The 20,288-nt window shown below is 29.9% G+C and overlaps 1 protein-coding gene across 1 annotated transcript; it reads right to left on the bottom strand.

Moving 5' to 3' along the window:
- Positions 1-5,512: 5,512 nt before the first annotated feature.
- LOC129920653 (MATH and LRR domain-containing protein PFE0570w) lies at positions 5,513-19,182 on the bottom strand. The gene is made up of 4 exons (XM_056002091.1): positions 15,174-19,182; positions 12,993-13,595; positions 8,200-8,444; positions 5,513-6,766 (listed from the first exon to the last, which is right to left on the bottom strand). The coding sequence occupies exons 1-4, from the start codon at positions 18,475-18,477 to the stop codon at positions 5,528-5,530; spliced, it is 5,391 nt and encodes a 1,796-aa protein (XP_055858066.1). The 5' UTR covers positions 18,478-19,182; the 3' UTR covers positions 5,513-5,527.
- Positions 19,183-20,288: the final 1,106 nt, after the last annotated feature.

Here is a 20,288-nt window from a genome sequence, read left to right as displayed (position 1 = left end):
TTCACTTTAAAAACCACAAAACACAAATATTTTTTCAAGTGTAAAAATCATTGATTTTTGCCATATGAGTATCTAGAAAAGCTAGATGATTTGTATAATCTATATCCAAACTTTTTCATAAGTAATAACAAATATAAAATGGTGTGTGAGTTGATTTCTTTTTCACTACACGAATAATACTTTTTAAACCTATCTTAACTAACCGTGGTAATTCCAATAAATTCCATCACTTTTTTTCGTTAGCCTACTCTTATTTCAAAAATTATGACAAAAATCCTTTTTTCAAGTTACCAAACTTTTAAAAATCAAATTTTTTTTCAGTGTAAAAATAGTTTAGAGGCAAGAAGCCGATTTCGAAAAATCTTGGAGCTAAAAATAGCCGCTTCAAAATATGGTATGAGATCAAGTACAAATATAATTTTTTTTTGTCATTTTGTTGATATGTAGGTATATTCTGGTTTTTATGCTCATTGACGGGAGTGAAATTAAATTGAAACATGTACGCAAATTGGTTATGCTCAGCTCACATCTCTAATGGATTTTTGTTGTAAAATGCTTTGATTTCAAAGGAGCCTTAATTCGGCAAGTTCCGATAAATCGGAAATCAAAATTTTAACAAGCGAGTAAAATGTTCAAGGAGCCTATTTGGCGATAAAAATCCAGCTCTGGCAACACTGGTTACTATTGAAAAAAGCTTGGATATAAATTATACAAAGCTCATATGACAAACAAAAAAAAAAAAAAAAAAAATCAATGATTTTTACATTTGAAAAAAATATTTGTGTTTTGTGGTTTTTAATACAAATCAACTTAAGCTTTTCAACAGGAATGTTATATGGACTACATTCAATTAAGTACGAATTCTAAGTCAAATAAATAACATTTTAGGCGCAGCGCAGTGCCCAAACCAGTGGATTTACTTTTTACAAATTACAAATTAAAAAAAAGGTCACTGTGGTGTATGCGTACTATTTTTATTATTGAAACAAATTTGAAAAAAAAAAAAAAAATAATAATTCCGTTCTAATTTTAGAACAAGGGTGGGATTAACGAAAAAAATTTTGGGCTATCCTGGGCAATCGAATCAGATAGGTTTGAAACTACTAATGGCGCGTTACTCGTCTAAGCTCTAATCATTCTTTTGCGGCATTGGGGTATGAAAAATAACTTAATGAAAAGAAATGTCAAAGAGATTAGCAAGTAGCTCCATCTGCTGCTCATAATTGTAAAACATTTTTGTGTTTACTTCGTGATAAGATCATACTTACATGTTTATCCAAGCTTGTCACAAAACACTCAAACTTTTGTGGTAGGTATAACACATTTTCGCTTTTGATACTTGCATGTCAACTTTCATGCTTTTGAAAACTTATTTGACATTTTCTATTAAATCGAATAAAATCGTAGCAGTTTGATATGCAAGTGGATATGCAAATAAAATGCCAAGCAAACATCATATCAATCACTCAAAATTCATATAATTTTGAGATTTTGTTAGTGATTTCAATTTTCAATACTCACATAGAATTTTGCTTCTTTAAAGCTTTACAGTTGTTTTTATAGCTTTTGTAAAGCTATATAGAAGCAAAATTATTTTAAGTTTACCTAGGATATGGTACAAAAGTAACAACTTCCAGTAATTGTACTAGAATTTTGCTTCTATAAAGCTTTACACGTGCTTTTACAACGTTTGAAAAGCTTTACAAAATCAAGTTTGTCTACTTTTACACAGAGTTAATTGTGTTTCTTTTACTCGAGTAACAACTTCCAATAAGTACCAGAATTTTGCTTCTTTAAAGCTTTACAGGTGCTCCTATAACTTTTGTAAAGCTTTATAAAAGCAAAATTATTTCAAGTTTGGCTAGGATATGGTACTTTTACACAGAAGCCCCGTTCCATTGAAGGTGGTAGTTTACTCATGAGTAGATCTAGTACTAGAATTAACACATGATCTTCTACTCAAGGAGATAGGAATGTGTAGTTGTTGTACTAGATTTCTACTCACGAATAAACTACCACCTCCAATGGAACAGGGCTAGAGTTAATTGTGTTTCTTTTACTCGAGTAACAACTTCCAAAAAGTACCAGAATTTTGCTTCTTTAAAGCTTTACAGGTCCTCCTATAACTTTTGTAAAGCTTTATAAAAGCAAAATTATTTCAAGTTTGGCTAGGATATGTAACTTTTACACAGAATTAATTGTGTTCCTTTTACTCGAGTTACACAACTTCCCAGTAATTGTACCAGAATAAAAATACTTACAACACCAAATAAAAACAAAACACTCGACACAAAAATTGAATAAAATTTGTTTTCTTATGAAACGAATTATTTATTAGTCAAAACATATCTACTTAAATAGTTCGAAAATAATTTAACGATAAGAATATACAGCTGCTTGACGTCTCATCATATAATAATCATAATAATATTGATAGTTTCGATAAAAAAAACAATAATTTATTGAAGGCACTTGCCACCGATCCCGACAGAGCTCAGCGATTCCATTAATTTATCACATCAACATTGATTATATGGATAAAGGGTATTCTTGTACTCCCAAATAAATAATGACTATCTGAACCAGGTACAACACAAGAACGATGCAGGAATATTGTGCACCCGTCAAACATAATTTGTATGATCCAATTAATTAAAATAAAAAAAAAAATGCGTTTAAAAATTTTATAATTTGGCACATCTATAGAATTTAGAATTTACGAAATTTTGATTTTTTTTTTTTCAAAATGTAAGAATGGTATAATTAATAGTAGTATAGATACTATACACATTTGGTTAAAAACTACTCTTATAGCCGATTTCATAAACGTTTAACAGGCTTTTAAGATTTTAAATGACGTATTTTCTATGGAACAAATGTCATTTTAAAATGTAAAAACCTTATGAATATTTATTAAAAAAGCTTTATGAAATTGGCAATTAATATTTTTAACCACTTAGTGAAAAATGTCTCATACAAATTGTGACAATTTGTTTACAGCATTTATAACCTAACCTTAAACCCATATACAGGAGTGACAACTAGCAGTGTTTTTTTTTTAATAATGATAAGTCTTCATAAAAGAACGAACTTTCATTGCTAGTTTAATGACAAGAACGTTTGACAGTTGGTTGTTTTTTTTTTAAATAATGACAAGTCTTCATAAAAGAACGAACTTTCATTGCTAGTTTAATGACAAGAACGTTTGACAGTTGGTTGTTTTTTTTTTAAATAATGACAAGTCTTCATAAAAGAACGAACTTTCATTGCTAGTTTAATGACAAGAACGTTTGACAGTTGGTTGTCATAATTAGCCTTGTTCCTTTGGGAGGTGGTAAAGTACAAAAAGTAGTTTACTAACGATTTTCAATGGGACGCAATTCGTATCTACTCGGGTAGAAGAGAAGAGAATTTTAGTAGTAAATGTACTAGATTATCTACTAATGAGAAAACTACCACCTCCATCCAAACCAAACTAACAATTTTTGCTTGTATAAGGCCTTACAGATTTTACTGTTGCTTCTGTAAAGTTTCAAAGAATCATAAATACTAGTTGAGAAGGAATAGTAGGTACTATTAAAAAGTTTCAAGAGCATTCTATTAAACACCTCAAATGAGTGATGTATTTGTAAACGAAATAAAGTTGGTAGCAGCAAGTTTTTTTGTCATTTTGTGAAAAAGAAAGATTTGAGATTTTTTAATGTTTATTTATTGTCAAAGAATATCCTGCATGATCAGCTGATCTCTTTTTTTAAATCCAATTGATGATTGACTAAATATGAATAAATGAATAATGTAAAAAAAAAAAAAAACTCAGATAATGAGAGTTATTGACATCGTATATGGTCTAATTGAGTCCATATTTAAATCTTCCTGATACTAGCTTACATCCATATGTATCACACGTGCAAGTTTTGGTTAAGCATTCATTCTTTTGCTAGCTGCTTGGCAAACTTGCATCCTTATTTTAAAGGCAATACAGAAGCAAGTTATTTGACTGCTTTTAATAAAACAAAAACCAAATCGATCAAAAAATTCAACTTGCAAACAAGTTGCATGCAAGTGTCTTCCACATATTCTAGAACTTGCACGTGTGTTCTTCAACACTTTGCAATGAAAAAAAAACACGTCGATTCGAAAACGAAGAATTGAAATTTAGAATAATTTAATTGCTTTTCAACAAAACCAAGTTCATGATTATACCTGTAAGCTGTAGGATCATGTGCAAGTTCCTTCAGCAAAACCCAAAAGCCAAACATAAAAACTTTCAAAATTAACTTAAACTAACTAATAAAATTAGGTATATACTATAAATATTTTGTAGTCTGTAAGAGATGAAAATAAATAAATAAATAAATAAATAATCAATTTCAATTGCAATCGAAATTACTGCATACTTCTCGAGGGAAATTGACCTCAGCGCGAGCGGTAGCTGAAGGAGTAGATTAGGTTGGAAAGGGAGAGGAAGAGGCGTATGTGGAAATTATAATAATTGTTTAGTGTTTTTTTTTTTTTTTTTGTTTTTTTCGTTTTGTTTTGTTTTATATATGAAACTCTTATCAGCTATCGTATAAATAAAATAAAAGTACCTAACTAGATCGCCATTTATTAGAATAGAATGGCGGAGTTAAATTTTTGTTATATTTGTTTTTTTGTTTTTTTTTTTTTTTTTTCATTATCAAAGAATTTGCAATGCAATGAGAATAGATCACATTTTTTCCTTTTTTTGATTTTTATACAATTGTTCTTGTCTTTTTTTGTTTTTGTTTTTAATTTTATATTTTTATTTATTTTTATATATATTTATTTAAGTGTTTTTTCCTTTTCTTTTAGAATTTGTATTGTTCAACTTTTACGATTAATATCAATTAATATACACAATATATATATGTGTGCATATATATTTATATATATTGAAAAATAACATAAAAATATGCCTAACTAGTGTGCCATTTATTTAATATATAACGGCAAGTAAAACAAACAAAAAAAAGACATCAAAAATTTTAAAAACTAAAGAGAGAATATAAAATAAACTATGATAAATAGATTTTATATAAACAATCCAAGAAACTGGATTTATGTGATTTAATAATAATTGTTTTATTTTATTTTTATATTTATTTATTAATTTATTATTTTTATTATTATTATTTATTTTTTTTTGTTGTTTGTTTAAACTCCGTTTGTTTATATCTTACACGTTTTTTTTTTTCTTCTATTTTATTTTTGTCTAACTTATTATTTTACTTTTTTTTTCTATATTTTGATAAAAAAATATTCGTACTATTTTTTTTAATTTTACAAATTATTATTAAGTATTTGTATTTTTTAATATTTAATATTTTTTTGTTTTTTATTTATTTATTTACCCTCTATCACTGATACCTTTTGAACATAAAATGAGATTGAAAATATTAACATCAACAGCAAAGAAAAAATATAAACAAAAAAAAAAAAAAAAAACTATAAAATAACATAGAAAAGATGGCGCTGTTTTTTTTTTTTGTTTTTGTTTTTTCTTGCTTTATGGACATCCACATTCATCAACTACCATTTTTGGAAGATCTCGTTTAATAATACCATCATCGCCATAATATATAAGTGACATAGATGAAAACTTAACTGGAGCACAGCACGGTTGCATGCCATTTAAAAGTCCCATCTTTCGATATTCCTCAATGAAATGAGCATGAAAAGTTTGAAATGTGTCAGGTGTTCGAAATGGCCCCGTACAATCACCACGGCAATAATTTGCAAAATACCCACGTGGAGCAATAATCCAATCATCCCATCCGAGAGCTTTGAAACTGACATAAAACGATTCCTTACAGCATTGTCCATGAATTGCTCCAGAACAATCAACAGCACGTCGGCGAACACGTCTCGAACGCGATGGTTCGGTATGAAGGACCAAAAATGGTCGATTTGGATTTAGACGATCTTCGAGGTGAAATTCAGCAGCAGCAACTTCATATGATATACCTTCCAATTGTTCTTCATGTTGGTCTTGTTGTTGATGGTGATCTTTACCATGATGATCATGATCATGATCATGACTAATGTAGGGATTATTCTTATTAATTTCTCGACTTTTTCGATATGTTCTACTTTTAAGCCATAAAGATTGTGGATGGCTTATAATTTTGGTTTGATGTCCCGGCGGCGGTGGCGGCGGCATTAGCTGATTATTCAGCTGTACTTTGTTGTTGTTTAAATTGGATTTAGATTGTTTTGATTTTTCAGCTGAATCGGCTGACAATGACAATGACTTTGGTTGCCTGAGATTTTGCATTTGAATTGTGCGATTTTTTCGTCTATAGCGATGGTGGCTATATTGTCGATAATGATATAAATAACGAAGGCTGTCGCTGCTTTTATTACTATTATTATCTGCATGATGGTCACGTTCATTGTTGAACGATGAAAAATTATTATATATTGAATAATTTTGTTGTTGTTGTTGTTGTTGTTGTTCTAGTGTGTTATTATTATTAATGAATGTTTGACGGAACTTTGTTGGTATTGTTGTTTGTGTTGGTAGCGGTGTTCTTGGTAAAAACAACGAATGGTGAAATTTTCTATCGAACAAGTGTAAAATATATCGATTTCCGCAACCAGTGCAATCAATTAATAGTCTAAGTTTATCGTTTTGGTGTTTTCCATACCAAAATTGTACGGTTTCGGTAATATCGAGTTTTTGCCATCCCAAAACATTGTGGTCGACAGATAATGATGTACAAAGTCTAGCCACTTGATCAAAGCCCTGTTTATTATTATTTTTTTTTTTTTTATAAAAAATGTGTATTAAAATGTTAAGTGGTTTTCAAAAAGAATGTACTTAATGCAGTTTTGTAACAAAAAAAAAAATTAAGTCACTAATTAGAAAGTCAAATTTGTTTTTGCCTGCTATTATACACTAAAGAGATATTCTAGTAAAAATTATGATGTAAACGTTTCATATTGAAACACTACACAACTAACATCATCAGACGCAAACTTAAATCTGAATTGCTTCTATTATGGTTTTATAAAGCTTTTTTTCAGCAAGAAAACGGAGTTCAGAAACGACACTCCGACCTCCGACCGAGAAAAACGGGGTTGCACTCACACACTTGCAACTTTTTGTGTATGAACACAAAGTCGAAGGAGAAATCGTGGTGAAAAAACCAATACATATAAAATCGGCTCCGCGGTGATTATAATTTCCATACTAATTTGAGCTGCCTTCGGACCCGTTTCTGAGCCGAAGTCGGACTCAGCTACGCCTGAGGCGGAGCGGATTCGGACCGAGGTTGGACTTGTTTGCTTGAAGGGTTGTTTCGTTATGAAATTTATAATTTAATAGGGGTGTTGATGCAACGGTGTAAACTCTTAATAAACCTGGTAAAATGGTAAATATGATAAACAAACAGGTCTACCCCATATAAAATTTTGACACATTTACCACTTTACCAGGTTTACCAGCGTTTCATGAATATGTAACCCTTTCTTGAATTTTGGTAGAAGTTAAATGAGTCAAAGACTTTGAAAAAATTGCATTCGAAGATTTATAGAGTATACATAATTCAGTAAGATATTTCTCAAAACTGTTTAACAATTATGAGAACTAGATGGTGCTAATGTCACTAGTTTATCGTTTTCAAATTATTTGTGAAAAAGTAAATTTTCACTTTGGACAAACGCGTGTAAAGAAATATTACTTCAAAAAGGTGTTTGAACTAATATGTAAACGCCTTATTCATCATAATACGATTTGAGTAAAAAAGAGAAACACTTGTCAAATGTTACCGAATGAATTAACAAACAGAATTTACAAAGTAATCAAACAGACCTAATGTCTACTTGTCAAATGGAAATTTACATTGCAAGAAAATGCATATTAAAAGTTTTTTTTTTAAAAGCACACAAATAAGGCGTTTTTCTTTTTCAGTTGAGAACAGAGCCTGAACTGGGTACCAGGCTTAAGGCTAAAAATTTTTATTGATACAAGATTGCGTTGATTTTACGTTGCTTCTTGTCTCAGTATAACACACAAAAAAGGAGTAAAATTTCAAAAAAAAAAAAAAAAAAATTCTTCTAAAATGTTTACTAGAATATATTTTCCAGTGTATAACACACCAACTACATTCTTTTCTTTTTCAAAATTTGTTATAATAAATTAAATTTAATTTTTCATTTGAAAACAACACAACTTACTTTTTGTGAAAAATCACTGCCAATTAGTTGAAAAATCCATATTTTTAAACTGGGTTCCTTGGATGAGTCCAATTTATGATGGTGATTACGACGTTTTAATTGATTGATTTTTGCTTTTCCTGGAGATGGCGTTACCTTCTCAATTCGAATATGAATTTCAGCATTACGGATTTGAAGTTTTTGCTTTGGTATTTTATTCGAAGGTGGACTAAATTCCACAAGACGATGTTTTTTATATACCTTTCCTGAAATTTAATTTATTTTTGTTTAAGGCATTTAATATTAATTATATTAGAAAGAAATAAACAAACTTTTTATCAAATTAGATAAAGAATTATAAAAGTTAGAAATGTAATAGATTTTCACCCCCATCTAATTACCTACAAATTCCCTATCTCAGAAAACATGATGAATTTCCATTTTATTTATGTCGCAATTTTCGTTTGATTTGATCGCTTAATTTAAAACGAAATTCATCTTGGCAATAAAACCATGCAGAGATCCGCTTAAGGTATATTCCGCTTGACTTTAGGTGTTTTTTGTTTTTCTCCGTGTAGTACAATAACTACACATGAGCCTCATAAGCCCTGTTCAGTTGGAGGTGGTAGTTTACTCGTGAGTATAGAAAACTAGTACAATAACTACACATAAACTTTCCCACCTAAATGTCACCTAGCTTTTTATAACATCTGACCAATCAAAGCCCCTAAAAATTCAGAAATTATCTAAATTTAGGTGACCTCTGCGTTGAAAGAACTTATATTATACTCCTATAAAACTAACTTAGATTTCACACCAGAATACAACCTAGCCCCGTTCCATTGGAGGTGGTAGTTTATTAATGAGATCTAGTACATTTCCTTCTAGAACAACTCATGATCTTCTTCCCGAGTAGATACGAATTGCATTGATTTCATCAGCCCCGTTCTATTGGCGGTGGTAGCTAACTCATGAGTAGATGATTAGTAGATCTAGTAGATTCTGCTCTTCTGAATGTGTAGTTAATGTACTAGATTTCAACACACCACCTCCAAAAAAACGCGTCTATTGAAAGAGCGTTCCATTGAAAATCGTTAGTAAACTACTAGTGGTAATTTGCCACCTACCCTGTTGGAAGGTGGCAAATATCGCGAGTACAGAAACGTTTTTTACCGACTTCCAAAAATTAGGAGGTATTCAATTCGTCGGTATTTTATGTTTATTACCTCATAACTTTTGACTAAGTAAACCAATTTTGATAATTCTTTTTGAATTAGAAAGCTGGTGCCTTCAGTATGGTCCCATTTCAATTTCGTCAAGTTATTGCTATAGAAACTATGAGAAAACCCATAAAAAGCATTTTTGATCCATGGAAGTCGGTTTTTTTTTTTTTTGATAAAAATGATTATTGTTTGTTGAACCACTATTATAAACGAACCTATACGACGTGGCATAGATACTGTAATACATAAAATCAAACTATCATAAGTCGGAGTTGTGGAGGTGTAAAACCCCGCGAATCAAAATAATTCATAAATAGCTTTTTATCATAAAGTTTTCATCCACTCATGTTTTGGAAAAGCATTCTCAAGAGTTAATTATTTAGGTAAATTGACAGGTGTGGTGTAAGTCAAAGTTTGTTTTCATACCTACTCAAATTTATTATAGGGATGGGGTGACACTTTAGAAAGTTTTAGAAAGTAGAAAGTTTTTTTTTTTTTTTTATTTTAAACTGCAAAAACAACGCACTCTTCTTTTAGTTTTCTATTTCTAACAGATTTCTCTGGAAGAAATTCAATGCCCTACAAAAAAATCATCTCTGGAGCGAAAGATTTGCTCTATAATTGCCCAGAGCTATGAATGACATAATAGGTGACTTTTTTTTAAGATTCATGCGAAGAAACCGCAACGCTTGAAGTTGTATACAGAGAAGTGTCTATAAATAAAATGTACCTATTCAATGGTGATGATAATTCTAAGACACGCTGTAATAATAAATCATAAAACGTAAAAGCAAGAAGGTAGGTAGGATAGGAAGTTTTGTAATAAATTGATACTTACGTGTAGATATGGTATAAAATCATATAGGGTACCTACTTGACAATATTTCCTGCCCCATTCAAAAGGAATCTGTGTATTCTTATATTGTGCGTATGAAAGTTATTTCTTACACAAAAAAAAAAAAAAAAAACAGGACATATCAAATAGTTATCTTAACAGTACTTGAAAACTCAAAAGAAGGAGGTATAGATATGATAGAAGCTTTGATACATCAACAAGACTGAAAACACTGAGCACACGAATGTCATCCTAGTCAACTCCCCATTCCTTCTTAAAGAGCAAACAAAAAAAAAAAAATAGAAGACATAATAGGAAAAAAACTTTTTGATCCCAAGCAAATCCGTTTCACCAAGCATACTTATTCAGTGGCTGCGAGTATTACGTTTATCACACCACCCTACCGACAGTACTTTAAATGTGCTGAACACTTCAGCCTAAGTACCACTTGTCTGGCACGTTAGTCATACAACAGAGTGTACCGGCAACAGAAAGAAGAAGCACAAGCTAAAAAGCAAGAACGTTTCACATTTGAGAGCGCTGCACCAAACACCAAACAAGAACAACACATATGACACAATACACCATCGCCTAGCCTTAGCCATAGCCATAGCCGTAGCCAAGCCGAACTGAACCGAACCGAACCAAACTGAATCGAGCCGAGACGTGCTTAACGAGGGGGTGGTTGGTGGTGTGTGGTGTATCAGTATCGTGTATATGTCCTTCAATGCAAAAGAGACTTAGGTGCACATAGAAGACTTACGTGAATGAATATTTACGGTCTGGAGGGTGCAGGTGGTGTGTATGGACGTGAGTTTTGTTGCAGGAGAGGGTGCACCGTCGTCGTCACCGTGCATGGATATTATGCTTGCATACGTAAATTACATACATATTCAGTTTCATTTCATGATATACTTAATAACATACACTATAATCTTTAATACCCGTCTCTTCGTCTGCACAAACATAGATGAGTCGGGTGATGTTGTTTATATGAGGTGATTGCTTGAGTGAGAAGTCTGTGAATTTTTTTTTTTTTGTTTTTTTCTGTGTTATAACTTTACCCCGTACCCCTTCTTATCCTGTCTTACCATATAACTACACCTAAGTTCTAAACAAAACAAAAACAAACTAAAAATTAGAGAATAAAAAAAAAGACATCACTCTACCTCATATCTGTCTATAAACGTTACCTTTATGCGTAACAATGAATGGTGACATTAAGTAGGTGGGTAGTCTTAGTCTAGGACAATAATAACATAGAAAAAAGGGCTAATTTTGGGAAGTATACAAAAAAAAAAAAAAAATATTATAAGTCTGTTGTTATTGATTTTTCTCAATATGTTGACAGAAGAGTATTATTAAGAGGATATACCATACGTTGTTAAAGATGTTTTGACATACATATATTTTAAAACATGTCTCGAGGGCTTAATCTAAGAACGACGATATAAAACATATCTTTTAATTTTAAGTCTGGTACTGAATTTTTTTTTCTGCGCCACTGTAAAACTAACCTTTAGAAATTTGAAAGGCATTAAATTGGGTTTCTTTAGCCCCGTTCGTTTTCAGGTGGTAGTTCACTCATGAGTAGATGATCTAGTACATTCATGGTATAAAAAGACAAGGTATGATCATTAGAGCCTCCATCTTACAAAATAATAAGGTAATAAGGTTTTGACGTTTAAATTTGGCAAAGTCAAAAGCAACAACAATTTTCAAGACAAATTTATTTACAACAGCAATTTCAATGGGCAGCTGTCAAACCTTAAGTAGCCATTTTTAAGTTTTGACAGTTTTCGACGTTCCATTGAAAATCGCTAGTAAACTATTAGTAGTACTTTGACAACTTCTTTTAGAGGTTTGAAAGTAGGTATTCATAAGTAAAAAATCTAGTACTACAACTGCACATCCATATAAATTCATACTGGACCAGAAGATTATGAGCACGGTTGTTTTTTTTTCGATGTAAATAAACTAATTTTTTTAATCTGCTACATTTAAAGATAGAACTATCATTGACGGAAGTGACGGATGAAACGGACAGCGTTCGCAACCCCACGCGGCTGAAGAAAACTACTTATCAAAAAGTCAAATAATAAAAAAAAAAAAAATACAGACCTCCTCCTTTTTGGAAGTCGGTAATAAAATAAAACGAGCAAAAAAACGTAATATTTGACATTAGCTTTCGACTGATTCTTCCAATTATAGTTCTGCCTTTAGAAACTCATAACAAGCGAACACTTTTTTTATAACGGCAGGGACAGATATATAAAAAAAAAAAATGCAAAATAGATGACTGTAATATACAAGTTTTTTTGATTAGAAGATCTAGTACTACGAAAAAAAATAAGATCTTCTGATTGAGTTGATAGGAATGTGTAGTTGTTAAACTAGATTTTTACTCATTATTCATTAGTATTTATAAAGGCAGAGACAGATATAAAAAAAAAACTGCAACATGATGATAACTGTAATATTAGATTAGAAGATCTAGTACTACGAAAAAAGAAAAGAACTTCTGCTTGAGTTGATAGGAATAAGTAATTGTTGAACTAGATTTTTACTCATTAGTAGTTTACTAGCGATTTTCAATGGAACGCACTTTCAACGAATTCAATACAAATCGCATCTACTCGGGAAGAAGAGCATGAGTAGATGATAGTACTAGATTAACCAAAACATCTACTATTAGTAGACTACCACCTCCAATGGAACATTTCGAAAAAAAAGTACTTACTCAAATTCAAACTTACCTTTTTCAGCAAATGTTATAATTTCCTGAGTGCTGCCGAAAAAATCATCACCCTCCAAATAATCCGGATCGGAAAATCGATTTTTATTTCGGCTCACTATGTTTTTATTATTACGTAGTCTCTGTTGTTGTTGCCTATAGCCTAATAGAAATTTTTGATGAATTTTCTCTTGCTGCTCGAAAGTTAAATTAAATAATTTCCATTGTGAACCATCGCCATAAGTTCTTATTTCTTCATTATTTCTATTATGCGATCTCGGAGTTCGTGACTCTTTCATTTCATTTGTCATACTATTTCGATTGGTGAATTGATTCTTTTGATTGTGATTTGAATTCGATATTGATTTTTGACGTGATAAGAGTGGTGGAGTTTCTAGAGCACCAGTTGTGGTTTTCAATCGCATATGCTCTTGCATACGATGATTATTATCATTGAAATCAAAATCACTTACACTGCGAATGCCGTCGGCACGATAAATTGTATCCCAGATAAATTGTTTCGGTAATGGATGTGTTACATTGGGTTTTTCAGTGAGGCCAAGTTTAGTTAGAATTTGTCTTTTAATAGACTCCAAACGAGACAAATCACTCTGAGCACGATTCACTTTATTGATAAATGTAAAAATAAAAAAAATATATTTGTATGTATAAGTTTAAAATATTTATGTTTAATTTAACTATTAGTTTTTTTTATAACGAAATTTAAGAATTAAGTGGAAAACTATAAACTATTTCCTAAGTATCCCCTAATTTTTTTAGATTTTTATTTTGACGCTAGATGGCGCCCCAATATGGTCAAATTTCGAAATTGGTATATGTTGACTTCGCTTATTTTATTTGCATTCGACAAATTCAACTCGTGTTTAAGGCTACTTCTTGTGAGGAGAATTGTCAATTATCTACTTTGACGTTGACATTTGGCTGAAAAGCTCAATACTTGCATCTCGTATTTTGTTTCCATATCGACAAATCAAAAGCCATCTATTTATCAATAAAGAAACTAACCAAAGCCGAATAACATTTTTTACTATTAGGTGTGTTTTTTATTACCACTGGTCTTAAGTGGACAAAAAAAACCCCTCGGGGCTTAACCTGAAATCTTGGCAGCACTGTATATTGAATGTTCCGAAAACAGCTGACACAACAAAAATTTAGAGTTGTCATATTTTTCGCTTTCGTCCTTTTCTTGTAATTTTCATGTATGTTTTACAAAGAGATACAATAAATGTATGCTAGAAAAACTATTTTAATACATTTTGTCCTTCTAAACGTCAGTTTTCAAGTTTTTAAACAAATTCTAAACAATTTATAAAAAAGTTTGTTTGGTAGCACAGATTTAAAACTCTTCAAAAAGTTAAGCCCAGAGAAATCTCCGGGCTAAACAACTAAGCCCAAGGGGCTAAAGTGTTGTTGCATTTAACATGTAAATTGCTTAGCCCCGACTGCGTTTTTTTTGTCAAGTTAAGACCGATTGTAATAAAAAACACACCTATTGTTTCTGTTAATCGTAATTTGAAAAATGATTTATTGCACAATAAACAGAAAACAGGGTATGCTTTATAGATTTTTGACAGCTCGTTGTGACGTCATCATCATCTTACTAAGAATTAAGGTCTAAGTAACTTGAAAAGTGAAAAAGAATAAAAGTGATTTTTCTACAGATTAAGGTCGACCTTAAACAGATTAAATAGAGACAACAATTTATTGTGGAAAAGTTTACGTAATATCGTAATCGTATGCATTAATTTGACCTCTATATAATATTTAAGAAAACTAGATGGTACTACCCTTCAAGCAAGAAAACGGAGTTCAGAAAAGACACTCCAACCTCCGACCGAGAAAAACGGGGTTGCACTCACACACTTGCAACTTTTTGTGTATGAACACAAAGTCGAAGGAGAAATCGTGGTGAAAAAAACAATACATATAAAATCGGCTCAGCGGTGATTATAATTTCCATACTAATTTGAACCGCCTTCGGACCCGTTTCTGAGCCGAAGTCGGACTCAGCGGAGCAGATTCGGACCGAGGTCGGACTTGTTTGCTTGAAGGGTACCAGTTAATTTTTATATGACATTTTTGTCAAATAGTAAATTTTCACTCCGTAAATGTCGCAAAAAAAAGTATAACTTAAAAATGAAGCCTTATAAAATCCAACATTTTTTTTTTTTTTTTAACTTACCTTCTTCACTGACAAATAATGGTGGGCTGCTATCCCTATTCAATCGTTTTGGGCTCAATTTTATCCTCGATACAATATAAGATGATGATGGAGATGATGCTGATGAAGACGACGACGATGATGATGATGATGGTAATGATGTTGATGTTGATGAAGATGATAATAATGATGATTCGAATGATGGTTCTTCTTGATGAACAAATTTATCATCATATTGAAAGTCCTTCTCAAAATACAATGTTGGTCGTTCAATTGTTAATTGCGACGATGAGATTTGTGGTTGATTTTTATTGAAGATAAATTCATTAAGATTTTCATTATTGCTTGATTCCGATTCGAGTATTTTAAATGAACTACTACTTTTGCCTTTTTGTTCTTTGTTGTCATTGGTTTCAGCAGCAGGACCAGGACCATTGGTATTACTAGTACCTCCTTCATTATTATTTCGTGAATTACTATTCCGTGAACCACTGTTATTGCCATTACCACCCCCACCACCACCACTATTGTCACCATTTCTGTTCTGATTCTGACCACCACCACCACCACCACCAGCGCCACCTGCACTATTGCTGTCAATTTTATTCGTTGTTTCATTGCCATTTAATCCAGTTACATCGTTGTTATTATTATGATTAATACTACAATTGATAAGTTTCGGTCCTTCTAGCCATACTAATCCAATAAATAACCAAACTAGATTTTTTTTTAATTTTCTTTTATTATTATTTGTACGAGTATGTACAACAGACGATGTTATATCTTTAACAGAATTAACAGTTCGTAATAGATTTCCACTGTTATCATCTTCATGTTCGGTTGCATGATGTGATGACGTTTGTAGACACCATTTTCTTCTTCTTTGATCTTGATGATTATTATTTGACGTTTCTTTATTTAGTGTAGTTGTTGTAGTTGTTGTTGTAGTTTTATTGTATTGATTGTTTGTATTAAAAAATTTTAATTGCACACAAGAAGAATTATTTTTAAATGAACATTCATTAGAAGAAGTAGAAGAAGAAGTAGAAGAAGAAGAAGTAGAAGACGAAGAAGACGAAGAAGAAGAAGTAGTATTATTATTGTTATTGATTTGATAAATACAATGACAATGATGATAATGATAGTTAACGCATTTACTGCAACAATGGCAGCAACAATTATAGCAGCTACAATAATTAAATGACGTCGTCATTGTTGTCGTTGTTTTACAACATTTTATCAGAAAAATATTATTATTGGATGTATTTTGATCATAGAATACATTTTTCAAATAGCAGCAGCAACAGCAGCAGCAGCAGTAGTAGCAGCAACAACAGCTACAACAACAACAGTAACAATAACAGCAGTTGTGAGCGGTGAAAAATGTAAACGATCTAGCATTATAATAATCTCGTATATATTCATCATTATTATTTTTGCTATCCCAAATAAAACTGAATTTTCTTTTACGTCGTTTACGATTGGCCGATGTTGTTGTTGTTGTATTTCTCGTTGTTGTTGTTGTTGTTATTGTTGATGTTTTCCAACAATATATTGTTGACGATAATGATGTCAATGATGGTAGAATTATTGTTGAACGATAATAATTTGGTAAATTTTCAATACGATCTGCACAAGAACGTAACATTTTTTGCATAAATACAAATCCAATTAATTTTTTCTTCGGTTTGGATTTTGTATTTGTTGTTGTTGTTGTTGTTGTTTGAAGTTGTTTTGTTGTTGAAATTGAAATTGTTTTTAATTTCGTTGTTGTTGAATTATGTATTGAATCTGGATTTGTATTTAAATTTTTAGTTAAGTTTGTTTGAGTTTGAGAATTAGAAGTCGAAGTCGAAGCTAAAGAAGAATCACCAGCAGCAGCAGCAGCAGAATTAACAGCTGCTGAGACTGATATCGTAGAGGTTGCTGTATGTGCTAAGGCATTATGTCGTAGAAATAAACTATGATGCGATGATAATAGTTTAGTTTTCTTAAAATATAATTTTTCAATTAAAATACTTTTTGTTTTCGAATAGATACTTTGATTTATAATTGAATTTAGATTAAGTTTTGTTGTTGTTTTTGTTTTAGTTTTAGTTTTAGTTTTTGTTTTCGTTTTTGTTATGTTTTCTAATAATTGAAAAGAATTTTCTATGAATAAAAATTCATGATATTTAATATGACAACGATTATAACCATCAGAAAATTGAGATTGTTGTTGTTGTTGTTTTTTTAGTTGATAGAAACCATGATTTTTAAACGAATATTGATAATGATGATGATTATGATGATAAAATAATTGATTTGAGTTTAAATTTGAATTTGTTTCCAGCTTAAGCATATAGTTGTTATTATTGTTGTTATTATTGTTGTCCTTTTCTATTAAAGTATATTTTTGATCTGTCAATATTTTCGATATCGTTTGTTGTTGTTGTTGTTGATATTTTCTTTTACGATATTTGGTAATTTTTTCTATAAAATTATGTAATAAACTCAGAAATTGAAATTTTATATCGGATGGTTGTTGTTGTTGTTGCTGTAGTTGTGGTTGATGGTGGCGGTAATTTTGTTGATGTTGATTTTGATAATGTTGATGATGATGATTTTCTTCGACGTCTAGTCCATGACCAGATTTTAATAATTGTTGATATGGCCGTTGTTGGCTGCATACTAGTAAATCAAAATTCAAATTTTTTAAATGTTTATCGTAAAGATTTTGTATGATTATATAACCATTTTGTAAGAGTTGTTGATAAGCAAGTACAACAACAACAAATTTAACCAAAGTTATTGTTATCATAAAAGTTACTACCAAATATCTATTAGGAATTGTTGCTGCCTTTAATTTCTTCTTCTTCTTATTATTCTTTTGGTAATAACAATAACGTGGTTGTTGATGATGATGAAGATTTAATAGGTTATATTGAAAATTATTATTTTTGCTATATATCGTATTATTGTTATAATTATTTATATTTATGCTAATGTAGTTATTAAGAGAACTAGAATATATTTTAATTAAATTTCTTAACAAACGATTATTCGTATTATAATAATAATAATAATTGATGGTTTTTGTTGTCAATGTTGTTTTAATGTTTGTCGCTGTTGCACAGTTGTTTGAGTTGTTACTTAAAGCTGAGGTTTTAAAATTATGTTGGACCTTGAAATTGTTGTTGTTGTTGTATTTGTTATTGGTAATGTCATCGGATAATTTTGAAATATAATGTATCTCTAGAATGCTTGGAACGATAAAGCTTAGTTTGATTAAAATTATTAAGAGGAGAATAATTACTAATAGAATGAATATACATTTTTCTTTCATTACCGAATTAAAAATTTTTCGTTTTGATTATTTTGTTTTAATAATAATAATTTATAGAAGCTGATGATGGAAATCATTTTGTTTGAATTTTAATTTCTATCCTTGTTTTTGTTGTTGTGGTTGTTGTTCCAGTTGTATACATTATTTTTATTTATTTTTCAACTTTCAGTCTCAGCAGTTAAAAACATATACAATTATGATGAAATAAGTGAAATTTTATCCCGAAATTAACATACAAAAAAAAAACACAAAACTTCTCACAAACCTTTAAGCTCTTTTTTTTTGGTTTTTGTTTTTAAGTTAGTTGAATCTAAGCCATTGGCAATCTTGGATACAAATAGAAGACAAATTTTATAATTTTAAGTCTAATAAAAGAATTTTTCAGCTGAGGAATTTCCATAATTTAATTTCCATAATTTTATTTTTTATTCTCTTTTAGATGACGGACGTTTTAACGATTTAAAAAAAAATTCAATAATAATCCGTTTGATAGATTTTTGAATTTTTTTTTTTGAATTAAGAAACACTTCTTTGCATTTTCCATATAATAGTTTTTTTTTTGTTGTTTTTTTTTTATAATTTACTTGTTTACTATTGACTAAATATTATTGTTTTAAATTTTCGGTTTTTGTTAATTTTTTCTTACTGGACGGATAATTGTTGAGCAATTAGTTTATTTTTTTTTTACTTATAAATTAAACATTTTTTTTTTATTAAAGTCTTTGATTTTGGCAATTATGTTATGTAAATAACTTTGTTTTTTTTTTTTTTAATATTTTTTAAGTATAGCAATTAATTTTTTTTTTTTTTGTTGTTAAATTTATTATATTTTTAGAGCTGATGAGAATTATTTAAATTACGAATTAGGTTTTGCTTTGTTTTTTTTTTTTTTTTTAAGTCACACAATTTTTTTTTTATATATATAATTTATTTAATTTATATTTTTAATACTTAGGCACTCATTGATTAGTTTTCTTGTTTTCTTATCTTAATCAGTAAAAAATAAAGTCTGTGTTGTATATCTGAAAAGATATGAATAGTTAAAAAAATAAAAATAAGAAAATGTTCAGACCACATACAATTAGATTATATCTAAACTGAATTATGTAATTGAAATATTGTAATATTAGGGATTTTAGTCCTACATTGTGTCAATTGGATTAAAATGTTGTCATAGGTTAATCCGATTACACAGGGTGATTCAGGAGGAATGTACCAAAAAGCTAGAGCGTGTAGGCTTTACTTTATTTGGAAAAAAAAAATAAAAATAAATTTATTTCAGTTTTTAAAAAGAGATGTTTAATGAAAGCATTGAATTTGGAAAACGAAATTAATTTATTAAATAAATAAATAAAAAAAAAAAATAATTTTAATTATTTTTTCAAAATTTTAATTGTTGAAATAAATTTTTCACTGTTTTATTTAACAGTTTTATTTAAAAAAAAAATAAGAGATGAAGATTTTGGCTTTACAAAAAATATAGCACGTTTTTATTATTTAAAATTTGACAGGCCAAACTGTGGGATTTTTTTTTTCTTCGACAAAAAACTGAATTTTGAATAAAAAGTAGTTAATGTATATAAGTTATAACTGAAATAAGTTGGCCTTGAAGTATACAAGTTTTTTAAATATCAAAACTTGAATTTAAAAAAAAAATTACCCTTAACGGACAAAACGGCCTACTAAGCCCTAGGCTAAAATGGCATACTATTTTATATTTACTTTCACATTTTTATTTTCTTTAAAGTGAAAATTGTTGGTTGTTATAAAAATCCGAAACATTCAGAGTTCCAAAACTACAAAATCACATT

This window comes from Episyrphus balteatus, chromosome X (genome assembly GCF_945859705.1).
Source record: "Episyrphus balteatus chromosome X, idEpiBalt1.1, whole genome shotgun sequence".
In the NCBI taxonomy this organism is placed as follows: Eukaryota; Metazoa; Arthropoda; class Insecta; order Diptera; family Syrphidae; genus Episyrphus; species Episyrphus balteatus.
Note: the sequence above shows the minus strand (reverse complement) of the source record. Positions and strands in the feature narration are given on the sequence as shown.